Below are 26,901 nucleotides of genomic sequence, written 5' to 3' on the forward strand. Positions count from 1 at the left end.
CACGATAGCTCAGGCTAGGGGAAGTGCATTGCAGATTCAATAGCCCCGTCGGTTTCGCTATACGTGCGCCGTAACCTACATTGAAGACCCAATCACTCTCATATTTTGGTTTTTATGACGCAAGCCTTGTTCCATCATGTCAAGGCCGTACTCTGTGTTCATTCTAGATTTGGGCTTCACGCATGCAGGTTACAGCTGATCAGTGATAGTTTCTGCAGTGAATCGAGTCCATCACTTGGGATGAGGGTCTGCTAGGCAGCACATGGTGATGAAGCGGGGTCTTGGTTGTAGGAATCAGTCTCTCCGATCAGACATTATGCACAGCAGAGTCTTGGAGGTGTGGTCATCCTTTCGTATGCCGCTGCAAGCGGCAAGGGTTAGTCCAGCACGGTGATGGTGGAATAGTAAATCACTCGAAGCTCTCGGTACATGCTGGGCTCATTGATAATGGATGACCGAAACCCCAATGTATTTAAGAATCGCTTCATCCAGTCGACTTTCATCTATATTCTCCCCTTTCGCAATTCTACACAAAATCTGAGTTTCCATACCATCTTATACAAACTACCTAGCTTATTTATCCTTGAATATGAAGCTTCTTGTTGTTGTTTTCTGTCTCTTCGCTCTGAGCGCATCGGCTTGGGCTCGAGATGAGTGTCAGCGTGAGTTTCGATCCAGTCTTGAACCATGGGTTTCTCTAACTTCTATTGCATTTTGTAGTGAAAGGAGGGGAATGTGGCCCAAATATCGGATGCTGTGATGGCACTTGTACCACTTATGACGGGGATGATGGGATCTGCGAGTAGATATACTACTCCTTGTGGTGGAAGGAGCATTGGTTGAGGATCAGCGACTACTTTTCTCGTACCTCCACTTCCGTGTCAATCTCGGTTCCCCAAGGCTGATGATGAGCCATGGAGGCTAAGCCCCTTTCAACGTGTCTATATGGTCTATGCGCATCTGTGGTTAGGCCATCAAGTTCGGTGGCGGGTTCAACCCCACGCCATCCGCGACTACTTCCACCGTTTGTTTATGATTTTATCGCCGATTACGAATGGCCCTCGCACTCTTTGATGAATCTAGTTCTGCTTTTCTAAAGTATCCAAGGTCCGGGGAAGACTTCGGAATATCATGTGTCTTCTTCTGCTTCCTAGTGTCACCTTACGGTGTATCTTAACATACCTGTCTCACTTAGCCTAATGGTGTAGAGCTTAACAAAAGCGACGTTCATCTTGGTGGGGTTGTTGGATAGGACTGAACCGATCTGATACGTATGTGTTGGGGATGATGCACCTCTAAGCCTGTACAGCATGGGCTTGTGCCAGATATATATCACAACTGTCCTTGAAATTATTGTCTCGTATTCTTACTAAAACACAATTTAAACCCTAGGTAAGTATTCGATATGGGTAAATAATCAATTTAAGATATTAGAAAAAGGACCATTGGTGTAGAAAACCTTGGATATTAGGATAATGAAGAACAGTGTGAAAAACAAAAATTGCGGATTATTATTAGAAAGAAGAAAGGTTATACCACGAACAGCACTGGTGGTGTATCGGTAACATTGGAGCCTTCCACTGCCACTATCATCTGATAGTTGTCAGCTCTAGCGCGGGGTTCGACTCCCCGTCAGTGCACATATTTTTTCATTTCAATTTTTGTTGACTCTTTAACTCCCCAATAATAACATTTGTGCTCGTTTTTTACTCAGATCGATAATAATGCATAATTGTTCTATTATTGAGTTTCCGCCGTTCACTCAAAAAACCATGGTGAATTTTGACCAACCACCGCCATTCCTATCTATCCTATCCCTAACTAACAACTCCCGCCGCGAATGCCGCCCCTACAAACTTACCCTCGGAATAGCATGATAAAAACCGCCTTTCTATTCCCGAGCTCCCGGTCGGAAAGCCGGTGGGTCCAGATCTCGACATTAGGCCCGTGGAGCCCGACATGCCGCGAACCCTTTCCGCGGAGGGGAGTGGAGACGATCTGACAGGTTGGCCTTCTTCAGGGGGTGGACACGGAGTGGATTCCGCGATGGACATTGGGAGATTGGCAGGGGAATGTAGTTTTCGATTGGTTGGTCTCTTGATCTTAGGTTTAATGTTGGGTCGTGATTGATAGTCTATGTTCATACGTGGATTCAAGGGTATAACGGCAGTTTGAGTATAGTAGTAATAGGTCGCAAGGGAGCAATCGCTAGAGCGATATAGATGTTGGAGTAAGTATACTGTCTACTGTGTACCTGACATTCTAGCCCTGTTGGCGTGCAGATGCCTTGGCGATTGGGAGTGCGACGATGAGAGACAAGATCGATAAGCTGTATACTCACCAAGAACGAGTAAATCAAGGATAGTATAACCTGTTTCTACTGCACCATATGTAGTGAAATCTCAGGTACCTTGAACACCCCCTGGCACCTCATGATGGGAACGACAAACCAGAGGCACTCCGCCCGTCCCATACATAGCCATCGCAACACCTACCCAGCTCAACCCAACCACCAGGGGGTCGTAACCCCAATAACGATTTCCCCGGAGAACAGTCCTCCGCAAGGACCTACCGACCGTTGACAACACAGACAACCATCGTCACAATCAACCAATCTAAACCGTCAGCGCTCGCACCAGCCACGGAGTAGGAAACCCCGGAAAAACAAACCAAACCCCCAAACCGCCGGTCATCGGCGAAGGTCCCCAAAACGGAGGATTCCAAGCGCGCAGCTCCATGTAAAGTTAGCACTGACGTCTCAACAGAAGTAGCGGGAGCCGCCATTCACATCCGGGAAACGGGGGTATGTGGGCGTCAAGATTGGCCAAAATGAACATCGGAACCACCCCACAGACTAGCAAGTTGGCAGCGTGCACCCACTTTGACAATAACTCGTAGCGTCCGAGTAATTGGGTTGGCCCGATTGGACTGCCGGGCTGATACCCTCGGGTAGGCCGAGGGCGCGGAAGAATATTATTGAGGAACAGCCGACTCCGTCCCGCCGATGTCATTTCCGAGGTGGGTGGGACTGTGGATGGTTATTGGTGTATTGAGAGCTAGTAGGTAGGTGGTAGTGTACTGTGGCGGAGAGCTCATCGGTGAGGGACGTTGGGAGTGGTGGGCTTTGTTGAGGCGGGCTCATGCAGGGAGGTGAGGTCATCGGGAAGAAGTTCCTTTTCCCTCGGATGTCAGTATGGAGGGTTATGAGTATTTCTGAGCCGTTCCGTCAGTTGGGCAGTTGGGGAGTCCGAATAGCTGTAAGTGGGGAGTGGGGATTCCAAGTTTAGAGTGGAGTTGCACTAACTTGTATTCTTAGAGGAAACACAAACAGATACACAGATACTACACAGCTAACTGGATATTAATAAAATACATCAAGTGTCGCATTCAGTCCCTGGATATCCCTCAGCTTGCTCCCCCCATGTAGTCCGGATATCCGGAATCACGAATATCTTCCGGGATCAAGCTATCCCCGCATTTCAAGCTCCGTCTGCAGGCGAGTCCACGTTGGCGCATTGATAATCCGCTTAGAATCGCCTGCCTTAGATCCCTGTCATAGGCTGTATAGCCAGTGGAGTATCACAAACTATCGGGAAATCATCGCGGCCCCCGATCGACTTTTCCAGAGCCATGGCCATGGCCTATAGCAGCTGCCGGGTGAAGGGGTGGCATAGCCGAGTCGGAAAGAGATCTCGGTCTATAGGATAACTGTACTTCTAGTAGACAGACTATCAACAAGTATATAGGCTCAGACCCCTTCCGGGTTGGTCCAGTAGAACAGTCCCCCCCGCACCTGACGTTTTGTCCTGTGACTCCCATACTTCGTTGTCGGTGACATTTCACTACTCCTTTCTTCCCCATCACTCCTTCTCAACTGTACTTCCATATTGTTGCGAGTAACATTGTGATACGTCATCGGTAAGTTCCATGGTCCAGGTCGTCCTTTCGGTAGACTGTACGAACAGACTGACCGAGGCCTAGACAGCTCGTATTACACGTCAGTCATTCGGTTCAATCTGTCCAGTTCTTTCTCAGTACATTGCATTAACACCGCGCATCCAGATCAAGCCACCGCTCATCATGGCATCAAGCACCATTAAAGAAACTGCCAGCGATGCTGCTGCTACCGCAACAGCTGCCGCCTCGGCCATTGAAGCCCCATCCGATTTCCTGCACCACCCATATACTCGCGCCGCCCTGCCCTTCATCAACGGCGGTCTGGCCGGTATGACAGCCACGGCCGTGATTCAGCCCGTGGACATGGTCAAGGTGCGCTTGCAACTCGCTGGCGAAGGCGCCCGCACCGGACCCAAGCCCTCAGCCCTGGGAATAACGCGCGATATCATCGCATCCGGCAAAGTCCTGGATCTGTACACCGGCCTCTCAGCCGGTATCCTCCGCCAAGCAGTATACACAACGGCCCGCCTAGGCTTCTTCGACACATTCATCACGCGCCTCAACGCCCGCGCCTCAGCAGCAAACCGCAAAGTGACCTTCGCAGAGCGCGCCGCGGCAGGACTAAGCGCCGGTGGTATCGCGGCCATGATAGGAAACCCAGCCGACTTGGCCCTCGTACGCATGCAGTCGGACGGCCTCAAAGCCCCCGAGGCGCGGGCAAACTACCGCTCCGTTTTCGACGCTTTGTTCCGGATCACCCGCGGCGAGGGAATCGGTGCCCTGTGGGCTGGTGCGTTCCCGACGGTTGTGCGGGCCATGGCACTTAACATGGGACAGTTGACTTTCTTCTCCGAGGCCAAGCAGCAGCTCAAGCAGCATACCGCGTTGTCGGCGCAGAATCAGACGTTCGCTGCTTCGGCCATTGCGGGGTTCTTTGCTAGTTTCTTGTCGTTGCCTTTTGATTTCATCAAGACTCGTTTGCAGAAGCAGCAGAAGGATCCGCAAACTGGGAAGGTTCCCTACAAAGGGTTACTGGATTGTGCGCGCAAGGTTGTCGCCGAGGAGGGATGGTTGCGCTTCTACCGGGGCTTCGGGACTTACTACGTTCGGATCGCTCCTCATGCGTTAGTCGCCCCCACTTTCTTACTTGTTCTCCACTGACTTTTGATAGGATGGTGACTCTCATCGTCGCCGATTATCTGAACATCATCACCAAGTGATTGCTTTGACGGAATTGATACCCGAAGTTCAACTTCACAGTTCAGCACACAATTCTAAATGCAGCGTCCGGCGGAGACCAAGTTCAACTTAATTCATACCGCTGCTACAGCTCCGCCGCTTATCGCACTCCTCGTCATTCACTGAGAAGCGACCCCTAATTCAATTCTTGACCGGGAAACGAATCCCCGGTCCGACACATTCAATCACGGGGAAGAAAAAAACCACGAAAATATGTCGGATCCATGGCCGGTCTTCTCCGTGGAGAGGTATCGGACGACCACATGCTCTTACTTATTCCTTCTGTGTTGACTTATCTGTTACGTTCTTCGACAAGCGAATACCCCTTGTCTGGCTCTATTGTTTTATCAGTATTTGCTTCGGTCGCGATGTTTTTCTGCCATTTGCTCATGATTGACACTGTTGTCTTTTCCTTAATAGGAGTAATGAATGATGTTACGGAATACTCTACTTCCTCCAGTCTACTAAGCTCAGTAGACAAACTCTCTAGTCGAGACTTTTACTGGTACTTCTACCGTCAATGTCTCACCAAGGGTGTTGATAACAAAAGTCCAACGCCCAATGACCCCCACGCACGTAGTAACCATGCATGAAATGTAACCACCCCAGACCAGGATTGTGATTGGATATATCCAAGCCCAACACAATTCCCTGAAACAACTTCAAACCCCCAATCCTTTTAATCTCCCATATCTCTATAGCTTTATCAGAACACCAAAATGACGACACCCACCGAATTTGAAGAACCAACGGATGAATCCCCTGCCCAGCTTGGACCTGGGCCGCAACCCAATAATCGCAATGCAACCAACTACAAAAGCACAATACCACTCTTCAAAACACCGCCATGATAAAAAAAAACAATTACAGAAATTAGGTTGTTCCAGTATAGGAAGACATGTCATCGTGATAGAGGATTAAATAATTAGACCCAAATCCATGGATAACGGAATGGGCACTTGGTAAATACATAATCCCCGAGTCAAGTCATGTCATCACCTGCGCACAGCTGGATAGGCAGGTAGCTAGGAACAGGAGTAATAAAAAAATAAGAATAAAAAACAAAGAAAGGCATACACGCTGGCGGGATATCGTATGAACATGAGCATCAATATCCAAGAGCAGAAGCAGAGGGAGAATCAGAAGGAAAAGAAAGCAAATTCGTAACGATCAAAGCGCATTAATGTACCAGACCACCACCTATCAATATCAGCGGACTCGAGGAGAAGCGGAAGACGAAGCTCAGCTTCAGATCTTCTCATCGCCAACATGCTTCGACTCGACAGCGCCGGGGGGAAGAACATCGTCGAGGGTCTCGTCTGTTCCGGCAAGATCCTCCTCGACCGGGACGGAGTCCTTGATCTTGAAGAAGACGACCGGGACGGCGACGAGGATCGAGCCGCACAGCAGACCGAAGTTGGAGGCGTATTCGTTCATGAAGGGGAGCTTGTTGTTATCCAGACTCCACATGACGGCTGCACCGGCTGATTGGAGACCCTTGTAGAAACCAGCCAGGTTGGCGAGCTTGCGGCCTGAGTTGCCGAGGGCACCCATAATCCTGATAAAGTCAGTATAAACCATCTCAGTGGGAAGGGGGAAGGAAGAAGAAGAAGAAGAAGAAGAAGATGATGATGATGATGAAGAAGGAAGAGGGGAGGAACTCACCAGTAAACAACACCCTGCCAGATAGCATCGTACATTCCGTAGAAGAAGTACAAGAACATAGGACCAACATAACCATCAGTAGACCAATCCCAGCCCTTGAACTCAGGATGAATCTTAGGATCGACGTCGGCACGGGTATACTTCTTCTGCCAAGCATAGCCACCACCCCAGATAATAACAGTCAACAGGAAAAGCGTGGTAAGCGCAATCTTAGCCCGAACAGAGCGACGCACACGCTCGACATCAAGCAGGGGACCGATAATGACAGCGGCGACGATCTGCGCGAACCAGTAGAGGAAGCCGTTCAGCGCCTTGGTGCGGGTGTTGAAGTACGAGCCGTTGATGGCGTTCTGCTGGTATGTGTAGAACCAGTTGGAAGACCAGAACATGGGGAAGAGGAGGACGATCCATGGCTCGGAGCGGATTGTATCCCAGAGGCCGATGAACTCTGTTTTCCAGGAGGGTTGCTTCATGAGGATGACGCGGGAGCCGTCTGGGCGGACAATCTTGTTTGCGTCACAGAGGAACAGGGCTAGACAGGCGCCTGCAAACATCAGCACGATGAAGGCGATGTAGGTGCCATCGGTGACGTTGGAGTTGGTCTTGACGTGGATGTTTTGGCCGAGGGGGATCTATCCTGGTCAGTATGTATCCTTTTCGATATTGTTTCTGGCAGAGATGTTGATGTGGGTGGATCTGTCTCATCGCTCCACTTACCAAGCTACCGATGCAAGCACCGACGTTGAAAATACCCCAGAACCAGGCAAAGTAGCGACCTTTCTGGTGCTCAGCTGGGTAGGACATCATGATTGTTCCCTGCGCGGCCCAGAGCAGACCAGCGCAGACACCGAGGAAGGCACCGGCGAAGATGTTGAAGCCAGGGACATACTTGTGCTCGGAGACGATCAGACTGATTGAGTACAAGCAGTAACCAATACCACCGAAAGAAAGCGACAGTCTGATTCCAAGACGGTTGACAATAGTACCAGCGAAGAAACCGACAACAGCAAAGGTCGAGTAGAGGGCGATGTTCTGACCAGTCAGCGTTCGAATCCACGCTTATCACTGTGGGGGCGGAGATTTACCATTTGATCGGCGAGAGTGTGGTCGGCTTTTCCACCACCACCCAAGCCACTCAAGGCATTAAACATGCCTGGGCAGAGGAAGCAGACGAAGGCGACCATGCCCAGCTGGATGCGAGGCGAGGCATACCAGCTGGTTGACCACTTGCCGATGGCGTGCGATTTGTACATCCATCCTGTGGGACGGGGAACGTCGATGGGCTCGGCGGTGGAGTGTTCGGGAGACTTCTCCATTATGGATAGCGGGATTGGACCGCAGGAAAGATGTTGATTAGAGACTGTGGTGGGAAGAGGCGAGGTTGGAAGATGGGGAGAGGATGCTTAAAAAGGGAAGCTATAATTTTAAGCGCTAAGATAGAGCGATACTGAGCTGCAGGGTAGCATCGGCTTGGATTGGAACAGACGACTGATTTCTGGGTGGCTGGCCTTAGCCTAGCAGAACTGGCAGGCCTAACAGCAATTGGCTTTAGTTTGCGGGGTCTATAGCTGATTGGGCTGGACGCTTTGATAGCATGGTTACACCCTACGGATGGTACAGTCTCTTTGTGTAAGCTTGTTGACTTGTCGCGTGAGATTAAGCCGGGGTTTAGATACGGTGGTATCGTCTCGGCAGGGTTACTCCTAGAAGATGTGGCTGGAGTTAGTTTCGATGTCTAACTGACACTAGATTAAGAGTAACCCTCAAGCGAATTATGGTATTCCGAGGCGGAGGCTATAATAAGCGATAAGGGGCGACTTCTACTTCTTTTCCTCGTGGCAAGCTGCCATGTGATTGGCTCGGGACCCACAATTACCCACCGCTTTTTACTGGGTCGACTGCGGGGATTCCTAATTTGGCTTAGTGTTATCAGGTGTTTCAACGTTCTGGGCCTAGCTTAAATGAGTTTGTCATGTTTGTGCCGTGTCTCAATACGATGTGACACTTGATTCTTGGCTTTCATTGAAACGTTAACATATCAGCCCGAGTCTTCGCTTGTTTCCCCGGATTGCTCTTCTTCTCCGCTCTCCGAGTCAACTGGCATGGGAGCCGGTTGACTGAGCCGTTCGGCCTTGATACGCTGAGATGGTTCAGGCGCATCCACATCCATAACATCGTTGCTATCATCACTGGCCACACTGATTTCACTATTGCGACGCTTGTTGACCCGTCCATTGCCAAGATGATCCTCGTCTTCCTCCTGCTCTTCAAGTTCCTGTGCACGACGCACTCGTCTCAGCAGAACAGGGTCTGGGTTCAGATCGTCTGCAGTCAACGGAGTAGAACAGACAGGGCATTTAATCACGTGGATACGGCGCTGGCCCCGGCGAGCCGCTGGAGGTGGAATGGTAGTTGGGCTGCGGTGGATCATATCAAAGATCGGTTCGCGCTCGAAGCTGTGGGGACACTTGGTGCTGGTCACCGGATCTTGGAATGGTAACAGGGTCAAGGGGCATTTGAGAGAGATACGCTCGCGCTCAATGGCGATATCGTCATCGTCAGCAGGGGAGTGACGCCGTTGGTTGCGGGTGCGTGCTCCACCAGAGCGAGCACCGGTATCCTCCATATGTTGGAACCATGTAGATGAGTGGGGGAGCGGAGGCACGTCGTCGCCGGGGAATTTGGAGTCGTGCACCATGCGATAGAACCCGATGTAGTGGTTGTGGCCGGCATATCTAGACCGTAATTGTAAGCCTCCACATCTCGAACAGAAACAGAAACGAAACAGCCTACCTCTCCGTCAAAGACATCTCATTCCACTTCTCAGAACCCTCAGCAATCTTATCTTCCAATCTCCGACTAGGAGGGTTTCGCGCATTTCTCTCCTGCGTCTCCCGCTCTTGCGCATCTTCATAATCAGCATCATCCTCACCCTCCCCATCCCCATCTTCATCATCATCATTTCCCCTCCGCCTATTCCTCCCAGAGCGCGTCCGCCTCGACCCCAAAGAAGCAGCAACAGCCTCACCCTCCTGCCTCTCGAGTTGCGCAACAGCATCCGTCAGCCCCTGCAGCTTCACCTCAGCATCAACTATCAGCCGTGCCTTTTCCTCCATCCGCGCTGTAATGGCATTGACTCTAGTCTCCTCCTCAGCAAGCCGCTGGTACTCCTCCTCATCTTCATCTTCATCGTCATCTCCCTCTTCAAGTCCCTTGCGTTGTCGGCGCTGGTATTTATTCTTCTCAAAGCGGCCGCGCGCATCGGCTAAGCGCTCATTCACTTCACCGCCTGAGTGTGTGAGTTTTTCGGCGGCGTGTTTGAGATGTGTTATTAGGTTCCGGTGGTGGTGGTTTGAGATTAAGGCTTCGAGGTGCCGTTGGGCTTCGGCTGTGAGGGGTGCTTCTGGCGCGACGTAATCTGGTAAGGATGGGACTTCGGTGGGGCGGGTTTGGCTTCGTCGGGGTTGGGCTGAGAGGGGGTGGGATTGGGAGAGCATTGAGCGCCTGTCTGGTGTTGCGCTCATTTTGGCGTGGAGTGGTTGGAGGTGAGTTGGGTCTTACTCGAATGTTGGATGGTGAATGCGTATCGCGAAATCCTGACGCGAGACGCGATGACGCTAGCCGTTTTGGGCCGATAATCCTTATCGGGGTCTATACATTTCTTTGTTGAAGTGATGAGATTTACTTTGTTTTTAGACTATAAAATTGAATATGTATGGTACCCAATCCTCACTAGACTCATATAACAGAGCCTCATATCTCATATTTGACCGAAATATATTTTAAAGCGAGATCTCAAACCCGTATTCCTTAAAAAGCCAAGGATCTATAACCTTCACAAAGCATTTCTAAAAGTTTCTTCGGCGTCAGGGTTCGACCTGTCAAATCCAAGTATAACTTACACTCATTGCAAGCATTTTAGGACAGACGTTTCAACCATCAGATAATCGCGCAACAGAACCCCCACGCTCCCAGCTCCCAGTTCCCAGTCCGTAGTCTTATAACTGAACACCGAACCCATCACAAACTTCTGTACAATTTGCATGTTCGAACCAACAAAAGCCTCACAAATAGAACATATCACTTATTACAAGACATCCAGTCCCCCCATGACCCAGAAATAGAAATTCCACCCCAACTGGGACGCCTTATCCCTTGGCACCGCATGTTTCATCCATCAACGGAGTAATTATTACTTCTGACCTCGCCGAAATCTCACAGAATGATATTACTCCGACGATCCTGGTAGTCGGCAGTTATATTCGTTCTGCCGGGCTAACATCTCAGAGGCGCAGACGGTGGCCAGCCATGCACATAGCTTAATTGAGTTCTGATCTGCGCTATACGAACGATGTTAATCTATACCGCTAGACCTTGCAGCTATGTAGTTGTCGTCGCCAAGATTGTGGCTGCTCACCCACAGCCCATGGTTTGTGCATGTCCAAGTCTATCATGCAGAAGCTTGGATGCCTTGGGGTCTTAGAGGGGGAAGTAGCTAGGCTTTGATTCTTGCTCCAGACTTGGGTGTCGCCAGGTCACACCTGATAGAGTTAGATCCCCGAATGGCCCCCACTAAGCTTGACGGGTCATTGTTTGATTTGTGATGTATACGAGGGGATTGACCCTGAGTATAGTGTAGATGCTCCGCTGGCTGCATGATACCAATGCTCAAGGCGCAATGAAGCAGGGTATTAAAGACTAGGGAAACATATAAATATAGCCCCAATTCCTGTCGAGATGAGGATCTCAACCAGGCTATAGACACATATCAATTCCAAGTCCAAGTCCAAGTCAACCCACCAAAATGCATATATCAACCCTCCTCCCATTCCTCCTCTCCCTCCTCTCCCTCCAAACAAACGCCTGCAACCCAACCCGCCGCTCAACAAACGACAACACAACAACAAACCCCTTCACCCTGGGTACAGATGGGCCCGCCCCGCCCGAAACCCTAGGCTACGCCTTGAACCACATCGGCCTAATAACCAACAACCTAACAGCAATGAAGAACTTCTACGGCTCCATCCTAGGAATGCGCCTACTCTTCGACGCAGCTCTAACACCAGAATACACAGTAACATACATGGGCTACGCGCAAGGCGGCCGAAACGGAACAGGATTCCAAACTGGCACCGAAATGACCATGGGCAAGAATAATATGTACGGATTACTTGAGATTGTGGAGTTTAGTGTTTCCGATGATACTCTGGTGTCTTCGACGCAGCGGACGAATACGTTCAGTCATGTTGGGCTTGTTGTTCCTGATGTTGTTCAGGCGCAGACGTATCTTGAGGGAAGGGGAGTTGACGTTCTGAAGAGGGTGGGCGTGCCTATTGAGGCGTTTGAGGGGGCTGTTCCTAATGCGCTTGGGGTTGGTGGGTTTGCGGGTGTGCATCTTGAGGCCAAGAGGAGGCTTGTTGAGGCTCAGGGGTTGATTGGGTGGGAGAATTTTTTGTTGGTTAGGGATCCTGATGGAAATTTGGTGGAGATTCAGCAACAGGATGTTTAGATAAGGGCTGGTAATTGGGACTTGGGGGGATGGATTGAATGAATTTTTCTATCTTTCTTTTCGTTTTAGTCATACATAGGGTTGAAAGCTGGTGGCGGAGCTTTGTTAATATACGAATTTGGACTGGGACAGCTAGATATTTCAGCATGTCCCACGGAGTTTGCGATGTTCCTAGACCTTGTAGAAACAGAAGGCATGGTAGAAGCCTAGTTTCTTGTTAGCGAATGAAAGGATACAATATCAGAGGAAGACTCACTGACTGCCTCCTTCTCCTCCTCCGTCATGGCCAGGGCACCAGTGGCGCGGTCCCGGACACCCATGCGCTCACTCAAAGGTCCAAGGTCACGGTCATTCTTCTCATCTTCCCAAATATCTAAGAAGGGCTTGCGGTATTGTAGCTCAAGGTTGTAGTCCTCGGTCAAACTAAAAAAAGTCAGTGATGTACATTTCACATTGAAGATGAATACTCACGCTCGGAAAGCCTCCCATGGGACAACGTATTCAGGCACCTCCTCAACAGCTTCGCGCATGAAATAGCTGTACTTCCAACCAAAAGGAGGACGGAAGACTCCATCCTCTGGTGTGGCACCAGGGAACTGAACCCGGTAAATATCATTGCCCCAAGAGGCCCGCTCATCCTCCTCAACCTCGCCATCCTCAGGACCCTCGGGCTCAGCAGGCTTGGCAGCCTCGCGCTCCTTGCGCTTCTTGTGGAAGTTGGAAACCTGGCCGGCAATGACATCTGAGTTTGGACAAACGCCAATGAAGCGACCGCCCTTCTTCAAGCAACCTGCAACATTGCTGAGCATCTGGCGGGTCTTCTCCTCACTTTCAAAGGCGTAGTGAATGGCGAACATGGATGTGACAACGTCGAAGCCACCACCACCGTAGCGCGAAGCCATGATCGACCCCCCGGTCCGGCATTCGCATCAATACCAACCTGCTGAATGATGTTGATATCACCCAGCCACTCTCCAAAGCAATCCTTGGGGTAGAACTCAGCATGGAAGATCGGCTGGGGAGGACGGCGGCCTCGCTGACCACGACCGGAGCGCATCTGGTCATACCGGCCCTGCGCCTGCTCAATGGAGATATTGGCAGGGTCCAGACCAACATAGAGATCAACCGTCTGCGGCGCCAGCTGCCACTTGCCCAGATCGCCACCCTTGCCACAACCCAGATCCAACACCAGCAGCCGCTTGTCATCAATAGGCGGGGGACCCATACTGTCATCTGCCCAGTCCTTGGTATCATTAAACCTCGCGGCGAACTCCTCATCAGGCGAGAACTTCTGAATCAGAGTACTCTTCACCCAATTGTTGAAGCTCCGGAGTCCCTTGATCTTACTCTCAGTTTTCCGCCATTCACGACCACGCTCAGGGACCGCATTGTAATGTTGCCGAACGACATCTGTCACGCCGCGATCACGGGAGTTGCGCAAGGCATCGTCCTGCTCTGCGCGCTCGCGCTCCTCCTGTCTCCGCCGGAGTGTTTCACGGTCTGCAAGACCCTGGCGCGCACCACCACCTGGTCGCTTGCGCTGGCGAGGCGCCTCGGGTGAAGGAGAACGGGGCGCTAGAGGGGATCGGGAGCGTCGTCTCTCTCTGTCATCGCGTGGTGTTGAGCCATCCGGACTGCGGGAGCGGTTCCGGCGTGAGAATACGGATGGAGGTGTGCGGCCGCGCTTGCGGCGCTGGTGTCGCTCCTGCATTCTCTCGCGCTTGGATACTGGCGCGGATGGTCTGTCTGATCCTGCATCTCCGTCCATGCTTCTTTGTTTTTGCTGGTCGCCCGGACGGTAGGAGTCTGTGGTTTGACGGGGAGAGCGGGAGTCGGGGTATTGAGGACGATGTCCCTCGTCAGTGCGGTTATCCATAGTGGCTGTGTGAGGGCGTTGTCGCGGGATTTGAGTAAGGGTCTGAACTGTTCGGAGAAAGGGTTGGGAGAACGAAGGTCGGCGGTTTTCGGGAAGTAATAGGATTTCAGAATGAGAGAGGAAAAAGAAAACCAGAAAATAAGTATTCTCTGTTCAGATTGCCAGGGACATGATGAGCTAGAGAAGTGAGTGAAATGAAAGCAACGGCACTCGAGATCCGTCGATTTAACCTCCGCGTCTCAGCCAATCACAGTGAGCACAGCAGCCCTAACTTCCAAGTGCTTCAGATAACTGCTAACTCATTTATATTGCATGTTGTTATATCAGTATAACTACTTTGCATGTGATATTATTTGACATGTCAGTCACTTATTGGCAATTACAAACATCAGCTTCTTCTCATTGCAACATATCTCCCACGATATGTGTGGAACAATTGTATGGAGGCTCCCAAAAATCGCCGAGGAAGATCGCAGCTTAGCGTTTTTCTTTTGGTCTCTTTTCAGGTTGCATTTGAGCACCCCCGATTAATAAATATTGGCCATTGGAAGGAAATAGGAAGCAAATACAAGATAAATAATCAACATTGAGAACACCCTCCTCGAACCCGAAGTTTAAAGAGTCGAGCGCAGACCGTCTCAGGGAGATCAACTAGTAGCTCAGATCACCCCAGCTACTCTGCGGTGCAAGCTGAGTCGGGTATACGCTATACACGCTGCGGCGTCAGTTGACGGTCTTGCTATAACTATGGTCTAATGGATTATTTATCAACCGTTTTTCCGACTTCACACTAGGTTTATCTTATTCTTCTTTTTGTGGTATAAAAACTTAGTTGAGATGAATGGATAGCGAACAGTAGCGGCCTATAATATCAGATTTGTCGCTGCATCCAGCAAAAACGAGACTGTTTGAATCCACAGAACCCCCTTACACGTGATCCAAATGTTTCACCTCATTCTTGAGTTGAATATCATCTTTCTCAATTATATCCTCTGAGCTCCTGCGAAAATCCTGTTCGGTCAGAACCCGGTCGACAATACGTCGATAAAAAGGTACTGTGTTCACAGCCACGGCATAGGTCCAAGACAAAAGCATGAACTAAAATGAGAGAAAAAAACAATTGGTTAGCATAAGGCCTATTCCGAATGTGATTGGAAGGCAGGAACTTTGCGAGAACTTACCATTGCTGGGACGATGAAAGCAAAGCCGGTGTTATTCCGCAAATCGGCGACATGCCCAAGGATAGGAGGAACGACAGCACCTCCAGCAACTCCCGCAACAATAAATCCAGATCCTCGCTTGTAGCTTTTACCAAGGTTCTTGATTCCCAGAGCAACAATCGTAGGAAAGCATACAGACTCAAAGAAAAGAGTCATGAAGAGCATTGCTAATTCCTTGTTAGCACGAGAAATGTAGCTCAAGCAATGGAAGAAACACGACTATACATACCCACCCCAGCCTCTCCCACCTGGGTAATAGAAGCTGCCACGAATGCAAATGCACCACTAAGATACGCCAAGAAGACCCAACGGGGCCTCACAAAGCTCATCAAGATAGCCCCGGTAAATCTCCCCACGGCGAATGTGCCTTGCGCACCGGAAAGTAGCTTCGCAGCTGTGGCACTTGATTTACCTGGCCATGTTTCTGTGACATAGTTGATAAAGTATCCGGCGATAGCGACTATGCAGAAAGCATTAGCACCTAGCAGATTTAACAGCTTCCCGAAGCGACCAAGTAGCTGAATTATATCACTGGGTCATGGGGAGCCATACCTTGCGCGCCACAATAACAGAATTGGGAGAAAGCTGCATGGAAAAGATTGAAATTTTTCCAAAATGGTACCACCTCATCTTCATCGTGCGTCTGGGAAACTTGAAACTCCATGTCTTCGTCTGTGATCTCCGGGATATTGGAGAAAAAAAAGACAACAGCAAGACACATGACGAAGATCCCAATAGCAAGATAGACCCACTGAACGCGCTGGAGCGCTTGGACGTTATCTGAAGTCGAAACAAAAAATACATATGAGCCCAAGACAGGACCGACGACTGTTCCAATGGCGTTGAAGGCCTGCGCTATATTGATGCGCATTTCAGCGTGCTTGGGAGGACCACAAACTAGAGTAGGCATGAGAAGGTTGATCAAAACATTGCCAGATAATGCCAACTTACCAGTAAGATATGGGTTTGCCGCACTCTCCAAGCTCCCCAATCCGCTGCCAATGACGAAGGTCGCTCCGCAGAAACCCCCAAAAGATTGGTTCAAGCCAGCTGGCCACATACAAAACGCACCGATACCATATAGTACCAGGCCAAAGATAAAGACGGCCTTGTATCCATAATGGCGTAGCATCCAGTTTGCGTAACCTAATGATGCTAATGGATACGCCCTGGGACATATCAGAATTGTTCTGTTTATTATCTAAGAAATTTTGGGAACAAACCCAAAATAAGCAGCTTGAAGCCCAGCTGATCTGGTGCGAGTAATCCCGAGTGTAGTCTGGAAGTGCTTGTTGAGGGTATCAAGCAATCCGTAAGCAAAACCCTGAGAATTGGGCGTGAGATACGAGCGATACTTCGAATAAATTCTCGGATAGTGTGTACTTACCCATAGGAAAAACAAGATTGTCACCAACATCAAGGGCCATAAACTTTCTCGGAGGCTTAGCTTGGATGCGGACGTTCTTGCTCTGTTGTCCACTCGAAGCCCGGAGCGGTTCTTGAAGAATTTTCGAAAGTCCATGCTGAGCAAAGAGAGCAATGGCAATAAACAATTGAAAGGATGACAGTCAGTATATGTTCACCAGTAGAGGAAAATCAAAATCCATGAAAGTGGGAAACATGGGCACTGAGTGAGGCAACAAAGACTATATATACATATGTCCGCAGCCTGCATGAGGACCAATGATAATCCGTATTCACTTCCCCAGATTATTAGATGCAAATTGAAAGACAATCCCCGGAACAGAACGAACGCTTTCACACAAAGTAAATTTTATGCTTTGAGCTACGAGGCGAAGCAAGCCAATGTGACAGCATCAGTCGGCCAAGACTCGAGAATTAGATCCCGCTAAGCAAAAGGAAGCGACAATGTGATAAATTACCCCATTGGTCGCGCGCTATCAACTAATGGATAAAAGAGCTAGGGTAAACTTCCGATTGGTGGGAAATTATGAACCTTGGGTACCAGAACTATAGCTGTAACTTAATGTTCGATTGATAATATGCGGAGTCAAGAGTAATTAAAGGCAAAGACCCTTGTGTCCCATAGTCCACCGATACATTGCCAACACCTCCTTTCTGATCACCGGAAAGTCCGGCTCAGTTACTTCAAAGTTTCGAACACCGTATAAAACCGATCGGAAGGCTTTACGAAACGTTTTCTAAGAAGATGTTAAAATTACTTGCCAGCACACAGGGCATTGCCACCTTTGTTCGCTTCTAACCTGAAATTCAGTGCTCAACGTGACTATGGAGACCTCATGGGCTCGGATAATCACTTCACAAGCCTGCTCCACGGATTCATTCGGCCCAATCTGAGGCATTCGTTCAGCAAATAGTAGCAATATGAAACTGCCATGGAACAAGTATATGCCGAAGAGGTAGGGCATGAAGGATAGTTCTGGATCAACCCTTAAAATTTCTGTTAGCGATTGCGAGGCGGCAATGGAGTTCGAAGCACATTCAGAGAAGTTATTTGTGCTAATCCATTCGCCTGTGTCTTCCAGCATAGTCACAGCATCCCACTTTCCATAAAGAAGAACATAAAGCACTTTGAGGATATAAGAGGAGTAGGCAACCACTAGACTCGCTCGTACTTGCGATGTAGTTGCCTGGAAAGTATGAACTGTGGACACTTGACTATCCGCGAAGCTTTTGAGACTTTCTTCACATTCTTCAAGTGAATGTTTGACTTCAAAAGTCGCCAACTCGCTGCACATGGTGAGACGAGGGTGATGGTGTATTAATCGAAGCTCGATGATGTCGCCAAGCAATGCCGTAAGGGGAAGGAAGTACTCGAAGATCCCGGAGCCTGAAATAGTTGTTGGAGGCCCAAAGCTGCGGTGGGGAATGCTGGTTGTATCCAGGCTTTGCCATAGCTCTTCGGGGAGAGGAGTCAAGACGCGACATTCGGCATCAAGAATGCAAAGCGGCCGATTATATGACAAAGCCAGATGCCGATCTAAGATGTAGACCAGCCAGAACGCCCTACGGCGTTCTTCCTGTGTTTCGAATGTGTCGGCAGATGGATCATGCGTTGTATTTAGTCCCGCCTCGGTGTTATAACCGAGAAGCCTTACGAGCGAAACGGTTTTGTTCCACCATTTGATACAATCAGCTTTGAATTCACCACCTGATATCACCAGAGTTCGTAGAGTGAGAGTGAGTACATCATCCACTGTTGGATTAGGACCCTTTGAGTATGTGGTCCTGGCTTTGTTGCATTGCTGCTGGTCAACGTTGAACATATCATCCTCGTCTAGCTGCCATCCGCCTAGTCAGATAGCATGAGTATATTTTAATCAAGTAAATATAGTGTAAAAGCACATACCAGGTACTCGATGCCAGTTGTCGATATCTCTTAGATGGAAATGCGTCAGAGTAAGGGAGTAAAGATGGTCAACAATGCGTTTCCGTGAACCCGGCAAATAGTAGATACCACTCTCTGCTGTTTGTGCCACGGTCCAGAGGATAGTTGTGAGCAAGGCAAGCGATGTTTTCCGGGGATGATTTGGATGCAAGACGGATTTCTTTCGTAAGACAGTAGTGAGAATGTAGGGGCAAGTTATGTTTGAGACGGAGTTGCGATGATCAGCGAAGAATATATCTAGTAGCTGGCAGGCATCCTCCGCGGACATGAATCCATTTAAAGATGGAAGAAGGGGTTCAAGACATGGATAGCGACATAAAGGTGGGTTTGTTGGCTGGTCCGACCGCGTCGAAACGTTAGGTGAGAGGGAGTATAACCCCAGCTGAGGCAAGTGATGCGTCGAATGAATAGAATTATGGAGACCAGCGGCAAAGGAAGCATTTGGCTCACCATTAATGACCGACTCTAGCCCTACAGGCTGGGTCTCAGGTCGATCAAAGCTAGATTGACTAGATGCACTGACGAGATCTGGCTGCAAGGCTGAGGGCGAGATTGACCGCGTACTGACCCCATGCTCCCGATATGAAATGGGCTCCCCAGGTGCTGATTCACTTTGGGATGATGGCAGAGGAGAAGCGACCACAAGAGAAACCTGGGATTGCCTTGGCTTGGATGTATTGCTCCTGCGGCCACGCTTTTTGATTTGCCGGCTGTATTTACACACCAGCCCAGACACTAGAAGACGTAAAGGGGTAAGCCATGTATCTTTATCAAAATGAGATAAAAGCAAAGTGCAAATCACTACTCACTAAAACAACGATCACTGCAAATCCCGTCAATCTTACTGTTTCGCCCTTGGAGAATAAGTATAAAAGAGACCAAGGAAACATACCATGTCAAATGGCCATTGCATCGAATATGCAGGTTGCTACAGTTATCGCAAGCGCGCGAGATCCTTGTGCGTGCTAAGCCATTTTCTCCGCTGGAGGCTCCGAGATGCATCGTAGGCTATGTATTTCAGCTGGTGAGTCCGTGACAGAAAGAAAACTACATCTTCCTGTGACGGTCCATTTTAATACCTACACGCCTTTGAACACACAACAAACAAAGCGAAAGGAACCCTGGGGGGGGGGTACACTGTATTTGAGAGATGCAGTGACTGGTGAAAAGGATGCCTCCCCCCTTAATGGCCGAGTTGTTAGCGTTGGACTTGGCATTGAGTTAATGCGGGGAAATACCACATGGTTTGAGATTAAGTTACATACTTCCCCTGGTACTGGTAGGTTGTTGGAAGTATGCGCTATTTATCGTAGTATTCATCTATTGTGAAGGCGCCAGGGAAACAAATGAATCTATCGATGAGACAAAGCCACTAGATGCGCGATACTCTCTTTCCTGTTTGAAAATCATACTCTGCCCACTCTCCTAAAGTCTCTTGAATCTTTTGGTAGAGTTCAAGATCGACATTTTCTCTCTCACGACTGAAAGAGTCTGCGTCCAGCACACCAGCAATCGAGTGATGCTTTATGTCGCTCGGTTGCATCATGCCCTCTATCACTAGCAAGTTCTCTTCAACATCACGAATAGAACATATTCCGATGATGGTGTGAACAGAGATTCCGTCTTGAGATGCTCGCGCTGCCTTGCTCAAGGAAAACCGCAGCGCCAGAGCTGCTAGTGTTGATCCTTGGGCCTCCACCCAGGTCGAAACTTGTCGCACGGCCTTGCGCAGACCATCAGGCGCCGGATGCCAGTCGCCCAGCTTTCCACAAGGCACATTGCCGGACCGCAAGAGCCCCGAGGCTAGAGGACTAGAACTGCAAATAACGGACACACCGGCCTTGCGTAGCTCCGGAATGCCGTATTTTTCCAAACGGCTATTTAGAAGATTCAACTGGCTCCAATTCTGCACGATGTCTAAAGGTCGTTGGTATTTTTCCAATACCCCCTTCGCAACGTGAATGAGACGATCGATGCAGTAGCCTGATATTCCAACATGTTTGATAATGCCTCGGTCGGATAATTCAAACAAAGTCCCAACCGCTTCGATGGCGTCCTCCGGCGAAACGAATTCCACATCATGACAAAACACCACGTCTAGATATGCTGTACCCAGTCGATCTAGGGACCTTGAAACCGACGCTCGGATCCATTCCGGTGAATAGTTGAATTCATTCGCGGACACTCTGCCCACTTTGGTCATCAGAATGTAGTCACTTCGCGAGTATTTGCTGGTTACGTCGACGCTCGCAAGTGCAGAACCCAGAAGTTTCTCGGATGGCTCATAGTACGGCGATGTGTCTATGGCCGTCATACCAGCATCAAAAGCCCGACGAATGATTTTGGAGACTGGGATACTTTTTGGATCTGGATGCAATTGATAGCTGAATCCAGCGCCTCCCAAAATGAGCGAAGGCAATCTCAGAGCATGAGTCTCAAGTACCGAATCCATGTTCGCCTAGGTTGATTGTTGTGGAATAGTACCGTGCTCGTGTTCTGGCCTTCTTTGCCTCAAGAAATGGATCAATATAAAGTGCAGCAATAGGAGATAGTATCACTTATGAAGCACGATAATGATGACTATACCCTTCGTCCCACTTACTCCAAGATGTAGAGCAATGGATATACCCGGATCATTTACCCCATTGGCTGTAGGACTGCATCATTAGTCTGTTGGAAAGAACACCAGGGGAGAATTCCGGGTAATAATGGTTAGGAAGGTACCTCAGCGGGACTTTTCAGCAAATAGGGTAATTCTTTAATCCCCCGCATGTCGCAAAGGGGAAAACACCCCCCGCGCCATCTCCGAGACTGCTTAAGGTTATTAATTAGGCTTTCACAGGATCTTGAAATCATCCAGTATCATTGGCTCCCTGCATTCGCCCATTTGGGCCGTGTGAGATTATGGGGTGAAGACTGCGGAGTAGCAACCGTGGCAACTTGCTTGGCCATAATGGTCTTGCAACCTACCGAGCCATAGACCGGAGACTTCAATGGCACGAATCGGGAGCACTCAAACTCCTGCCGAAGTAGATTGACACATTTCTCCGGATTCCGCATCTCAGTATCTATAAATGCACTATGGTGTAAGGTAGAATGAGTAAAAGCCCAAATATATCATTATTACTGCGCATTTTTCCAACTATGAAAGTGGATCTCTGGGTTGTTTCATTTACCTGTTTCCTCAAAGGAGTCGCAGCCATTTCTGGCGCCTCAGGAACCTTATGGTACTCTTCCTCCGCGGTCGACTTTACCACTGCCTTGCCCATAGGTAATGGCCGCCTGGGGGCAATGATTTATGGGAAAATTGGCACCGAGACCATCAGCTTGAACGAAGACTCAATCTGGAGCGGAGGCTTTACTAGCCGAATCAACGCGAATGCTGTAGCAACCGCTCCAGTGGTCAACGATTATATGCTTGATGGTAACATTACCCAAGCAAATAGTGCTTGGGTTTCTGGCATGTCAACACCGCTGAGGGAGAGCGTTTATCAGCCCATGTGCTCGTTGGCTCTCGATTTTGGTCATGATGGGGCTACGTCCTACAACAGAAGCCTTGATCTTCAGACTGGAGTTGCAGCTGTCAGCTACATGTTTGGTAACACGAAATATACTCGCGAAGCTATCGCCTCTTTCCCTGACGACATCTTGGCCTTTCGATTTTCGGCTTCAACTTCTGGTTCTATCAACTTCAACTTGTCTTTGACACGAACACAAAACGTCACTTCCATATCTGTGAAATCGAATGAGTCGGTGATTCTGAGGGGAACTGGATCCGTAGATGATACTATCAGTTTCATCTCGGAGGCCAGAGTGGTGACAGAAGGAGGTACGCCATTCCCAAATCCTTGCCACTTATGGGTTACTAATAATCTCTCCTAGGAACTGTGACCGCAAACGGCGAAGATAGTCTGATAGTCAAAGATGCCGATGTGGCCTATATATATGTGGACGGCGAGAGCAGCTGGCGATACACTTCCGACGATACACGCACGGCCGCGCTGCAGAAAAAGCTTGACAGTGCTGTCTCTCTCGGATGGAATGAAATCTCCAGAAAGGCAATCCAAGATTACCAAAGCCTAGCCCACAGAACATCCCTTGATCTTGGAGACTCCGGTGCAGCTGGAGCCCTTGCAACGGACCAACGACTGGAGAGTTGGAGAGCCGGTTCAGATTTCACCACTGACCCGGAGCTCATCACCCTGATGTTCAACTATGGCCGTTATATGTTGATCAGCTCATCTCGGGACGGATCACTTCCCGCCAATCTCCAAGGGATTTGGAATGAAGACTTTGCGCCAGAATGGGACTCGAAATTTACTCTTGATATTAACTTGGAGATGAACTACTGGGCCTCAGAGACCACAAATTTGCCAGAAACCGCCTTACCTCTCTTCGACCACATTTCACGTATGCAAAACAGAGGAGAAGAAGTGGCCAGACAGATGTACAATATGTCTGGTTGGGTCTGCCATCACAACACCGATATCTGGGGTGATTGCGCCCCCTTGGATCAGCAAACGTACTATGCTGCATGGCCAATGAGTCCAGCCTGGCTGTCGCTTCATCTGTTTGAGCATTATAGATTTGGCAGGAGCACGGCATTTGCTGAAAAAGTGCTCCCAATAGTGGAAGCTGCGATTGAGTTCTACTATGACTTTTTACAAGAGAGGTCCGGTTACTACGTTACACCCTATGGTATGTCGCCTGAAAACCAGTACTATATTCCATCGGGGAAAGCCATTGCAAACGGGCAATCTGGCCTTGATGTCGCACCGGCAATGGACCGTCAGCTTCTTCATGAGCTTTTCACGGGATATCTTGAGCTCAAGAGCGCAAGAAAGGAAACCAATGGAGTTGCCAAAGCTGAAACATACTTATCCAAGATCGAAGGCCCCGTCATTGGGTCTCTTGGTCAAATTCTGGAATGGTCGGAAGAATTCGATGAGACAGAGCTTGGCCATCGACATCTCTCACACCTGGTAGGGCTCTTCCCTGGAGGTCAAATTCACCCAGGGATCAACGAGACCATTTTCAACGCCGCCGCTGTATCTCTCAAGCGTCGCATGGATAACGGAAGCGGCCAAACGGGATGGTCTGCAGCCTGGGTTATTGCACTCTATGCGAGACTGTTCGATGGGGATAATGCGTTATACCGAGCAGGAAAACTTCTAGAGAATTCGGTGTTTGATAATCTCTTTGGACAGACCTCCATATTCCAGATAGACGCGAATTTAGGGTTCCCCGGAGCCATCGCGGAGTTGCTACTTCAGAGCCACGCCGGGTTTGTTCATATCGGTCCTTCCTTGCCAAAGAGCCTGATCCCGAACGGCAGTGTCGCTGGCCTGAGAGCACGAGGGGGCTTTGTCGTCGACATGAGCTGGAAGGAACACAAAATTACGAGCGCAAACATACTTTCCACGCTTGAAGGCTCACTTTCGGTGAAGGTGGAGGATGATAGGAACTTCCTGGTTGATGGTAAGGAGTATAGTGGGCCCATAAACACGAAGGCTGGATGGAAATATAGCATTACAATGACTTAAGAGCGAATTGAAATTCAGCACGGCCAATCATTACCCGTGATTCAATTTCAGCTTTTGTCATTCCTCAGAGAAATGTGTAGAATACACACGAGAGAATTCTGCAGACCTGTTGTTTTCCCTGGCTTGGTTCAAAACAGAAAGTTCATCACTATCATATGAGATATTATCTCTCGCAAAGGTCATATATCCACAATTCTACTTCCTAAGAAGGAACTCCTCCCCTTCGAGCATTCGATAGTATTCTGCAATGATTACTGAATGTTGAAATCTCAAACATGAGAAATGCGGGGCGGCAAATCAAGAGCTGGGTAGAGGCCAGAGATACAGCACGTGTGTTCCAGGAGAGCTTGTTTCCGAATTCGACTATAAGTTCTAACCTTTTCTTTATAGGGCCATGACATGGCGGAAGAGGAGATACAAGTGCATTTTACTCTGGCCCTCGAGCTAACACTGCCTACTCATTGGGAGAGGAGATTTCTTCTTGCACTCTCCAGAAGAGCTCGAGGAGGGTTTGAGATATTCGAAAGGGAAATCTCCTAATAACATGGCTAGACTCAGGTTGAAACACCTTGTATACTTCAAGGCACTTGCTGCCATGTCTTAGTCAATAACACGTTTCTGCCAGCAAAGCCCAAGACAGGTCGAGAATTTATATTAGCTTGACTCATGCGAACAAATAAGGGTAGTAAAGGCTAAATAAATATGGCAAAGTTTCATATCACGCATTAGAAGAATTTGATATGAAAAACAGGTATGATATATGCATGTTAAGCGCCGGATCATGACAAACTGCACCCTGGCAAATGTTATCAAGATGCAGCGGGTTTGGGCTTTGGAGTCCTGCTTTTCAAGATCTGCCTCACTCGTTGTATCTTCGTCCACCACTCACTATCTGCCTTTTTTTTAGCTTCTGGATCCTCGTCTTCAAGAGGATAGTCCTCGGCAGGAGTGGCAGGCCGGAGACTCTCTGAAGATTTCGCGAAGCGCATGCGTCGTCGGTTCTTCACCTTGACGGCTTCTGCCACGAACTCCCAGCCGGCGCGCAGTCTCTCCACTTTCTCGTTGGGTCGACCAGTACCACTTTGGGCAACCTTGTTGATCCATGGGCAGTAATCCATGTGTTCGCTGGCCACATCCAGGGACGTATAGACTGTGACTTCTCCGTTGTCTTTTGGTTTGTACATCCAGAGTCCCAGCCGACGAAAGCATGCACCGCAGCCGACTAGGCCAGCAGCTCCATCGGAGGCTATATCCCACCCAAATAATGCCAGTGCCAATGCTGCTCGATTGACTGAACGAGGTGTATCGGCGGCTGTTTTAATCGCCGAGGATTCTTGGTTTCCACTGCTTGGCGTCTGACTCTCAGTCGTGGGGGTAGATACAGGCTCAGCCGGCTGTGCTGCATCTTTGAACCATTCATCGGGCAGTAATTTTGCAATAGCATCAAGATTGGGCTCCTCAAGAGCGTGAATGACATCATCAGCTGGTAGTTTATCTCCCATCTTCAAGATGTTCATGTAGCGGTCATGTAGCCCTGACAAGGCAGCGTCGGTATTGGTCAACGGAAGATGCTGAATAGTAGCTGGCGCAATGTTAGTCCATTGAGGAAATGCTTGCCTCATAAATAGGTAGACTTACCATCGCAGCTCTTTTGCCGCCATGGGCAACTTTCGCCATGGCTTTCAACTAGCATCTTTGCGTATTGGTCCACGAGCGTCGCACCTGTAAGAATGACAGTTAGCGCTGAGTCCAACGTCATTCACCCCACGAAACTGTGTGGAATACTCACGAACTTCGTTTCGCTCTTGCACCTTCTCGCTGTCAAATCCATCGAGTTCGTCGATCTCATCAGGAAGTTTGATGATGACCGCACCACCGCATTCAGAGACGCAAGTGACGCGCTTTGAATCGGCGCATATCCAGCCATGTTTCGCCCATTGTACCTCGTTGATCGGGGCTGGTTTTGAAGTCCATCTATCCACACGGCGGAATGTCTCTAACCGCTCCAAGAACCGTTCGCGATCCCAGGGAACAAAGGTTGGGCGCTTATTCGAGGAGGCAGTTGTATCTAAGGACGCGGATGACGCTCGGTTCGAGGGTCTGGAAATTCTCTGGGTCGAACTGCGCACTGATGCGAGCTCGGAGCGATCGCCGCTGCTCAGGCGGACTTTCTTGATCGATAGGTTCGCTGCGACACGCTCTCGAGCTGTCATGGGCTGTGCAGGAGGTGGTGTTGGGGTAGGCTCGGGTTGCTGAGGTTTGGATATTGAGTCCAAGATCCGATGGAACTTGCGCTTCTTTGATTCCAGCTCATAAGACATGTTGGCGCGTGTGAAGCAATCAAGGCGCTGAGAGTTGGAGCGGCGATCACAAAAGCCCCGGAGATCGTCGCCTCAGGCACCAACATTGCCTCTGGGCCTAATGGGCGATATCACGCTCAATTAGGGACCGGAAAACTGAGAATCGTCTGATCACTTATCCGCCAGGGCTCAATGGTCAATTGAGCTGCAGACTACATCAAGGTTGTTGAGACAAATGCTTTGTCGCTGATTGGCCGATGCGCATTCCGCGATATCATATGA

General features: G+C 49.4%; 10 protein-coding genes across 10 annotated transcripts; 3 read left to right on the plus strand and 7 right to left on the minus strand.

The window, feature by feature from the left end:
• Positions 1–4,080: 4,080 nt before the first annotated feature.
• On the plus strand, positions 4,081–5,117 carry N7508_001373 (putative mitochondrial dicarboxylate carrier protein; the record flags this gene model as incomplete). The annotated part of the gene is made up of 2 exons (XM_058459439.1): positions 4,081–5,021; positions 5,069–5,117. 2 exons carry the CDS (start codon positions 4,081–4,083, stop codon positions 5,115–5,117), a joined length of 990 nt encoding a protein of 329 aa, XP_058322971.1.
• Positions 5,118–6,384: 1,267 nt separating this feature from the next.
• On the minus strand, positions 6,385–8,117 carry N7508_001374 (DUF895 domain membrane protein; the record flags this gene model as incomplete). The annotated part of the gene is made up of 4 exons (XM_058459440.1): positions 6,385–6,694; positions 6,802–7,433; positions 7,519–7,833; positions 7,887–8,117. 4 exons carry the CDS (start codon positions 8,115–8,117, stop codon positions 6,385–6,387), a joined length of 1,488 nt encoding a protein of 495 aa, XP_058322972.1.
• Positions 8,118–8,839: 722 nt separating this feature from the next.
• N7508_001375 (SUMO ligase MMS21) lies at positions 8,840–10,325 on the minus strand (the record flags this gene model as incomplete). Its single annotated transcript, XM_058459441.1, has 2 exons — positions 8,840–9,536; positions 9,595–10,325. The coding sequence occupies 2 exons, from the start codon at positions 10,323–10,325 to the stop codon at positions 8,840–8,842; spliced, it is 1,428 nt and encodes a 475-aa protein (XP_058322973.1).
• Positions 10,326–11,605: 1,280 nt separating this feature from the next.
• N7508_001376 (VOC family protein) lies at positions 11,606–12,310 on the plus strand (the record flags this gene model as incomplete). Its single annotated transcript, XM_058459442.1, has 1 exon — positions 11,606–12,310. One exon carries the CDS (start codon positions 11,606–11,608, stop codon positions 12,308–12,310), a length of 705 nt encoding a protein of 234 aa, XP_058322974.1.
• Positions 12,311–12,481: 171 nt separating this feature from the next.
• Positions 12,482–14,186, minus strand: abd1 (mRNA (guanine-N7)-methyltransferase; the record flags this gene model as incomplete). The annotated part of the gene is made up of 4 exons (XM_058459443.1): positions 12,482–12,516; positions 12,567–12,733; positions 12,782–13,100; positions 13,166–14,186. The coding sequence occupies 4 exons, from the start codon at positions 14,184–14,186 to the stop codon at positions 12,482–12,484; spliced, it is 1,542 nt and encodes a 513-aa protein (XP_058322975.1).
• Positions 14,187–15,119: 933 nt separating this feature from the next.
• N7508_001378 (uncharacterized protein) lies at positions 15,120–16,928 on the minus strand (the record flags this gene model as incomplete). The annotated part of the gene is made up of 7 exons (XM_058459444.1): positions 15,120–15,284; positions 15,368–15,573; positions 15,636–15,866; positions 15,959–16,303; positions 16,358–16,575; positions 16,630–16,730; positions 16,794–16,928. Coding segments are annotated over 7 exons (1,401 nt in total), but the record flags the coding sequence as incomplete, so codon positions are not given.
• Positions 16,929–17,427: 499 nt separating this feature from the next.
• N7508_001379 (fungal specific transcription factor domain-containing protein) lies at positions 17,428–19,044 on the minus strand (the record flags this gene model as incomplete). Its single annotated transcript, XM_058459445.1, has 3 exons — positions 17,428–17,568; positions 17,632–18,680; positions 18,738–19,044. The coding sequence occupies 3 exons, from the start codon at positions 19,042–19,044 to the stop codon at positions 17,428–17,430; spliced, it is 1,497 nt and encodes a 498-aa protein (XP_058322977.1).
• A 1,104-nt stretch (positions 19,045–20,148) lies between these two features.
• N7508_001380 (Aldo/keto reductase) lies at positions 20,149–21,228 on the minus strand (the record flags this gene model as incomplete). The annotated part of the gene is made up of 1 exon (XM_058459446.1): positions 20,149–21,228. One exon carries the CDS (start codon positions 21,226–21,228, stop codon positions 20,149–20,151), a length of 1,080 nt encoding a protein of 359 aa, XP_058322978.1.
• Positions 21,229–21,920: 692 nt separating this feature from the next.
• N7508_001381 (glycoside hydrolase family 95 protein) lies at positions 21,921–24,319 on the plus strand (the record flags this gene model as incomplete). The annotated part of the gene is made up of 2 exons (XM_058459447.1): positions 21,921–22,605; positions 22,659–24,319. The coding sequence occupies 2 exons, from the start codon at positions 21,921–21,923 to the stop codon at positions 24,317–24,319; spliced, it is 2,346 nt and encodes a 781-aa protein (XP_058322979.1).
• Positions 24,320–25,128: 809 nt separating this feature from the next.
• Positions 25,129–26,640, minus strand: N7508_001382 (uncharacterized protein; the record flags this gene model as incomplete). The annotated part of the gene is made up of 3 exons (XM_058459448.1): positions 25,129–25,901; positions 25,958–26,041; positions 26,109–26,640. 3 exons carry the CDS (start codon positions 26,638–26,640, stop codon positions 25,129–25,131), a joined length of 1,389 nt encoding a protein of 462 aa, XP_058322980.1.
• Between the last annotated feature and the right edge of the window lie 261 nt (positions 26,641–26,901).

The sequence above is a fragment of the Penicillium antarcticum genome (assembly GCF_028974205.1).
Source record: "Penicillium antarcticum strain IBT 31339 chromosome Unknown utg000002l_segment0_segment0, whole genome shotgun sequence".
NCBI lineage: Eukaryota > Fungi > Ascomycota > Eurotiomycetes > Eurotiales > Aspergillaceae > Penicillium > Penicillium antarcticum.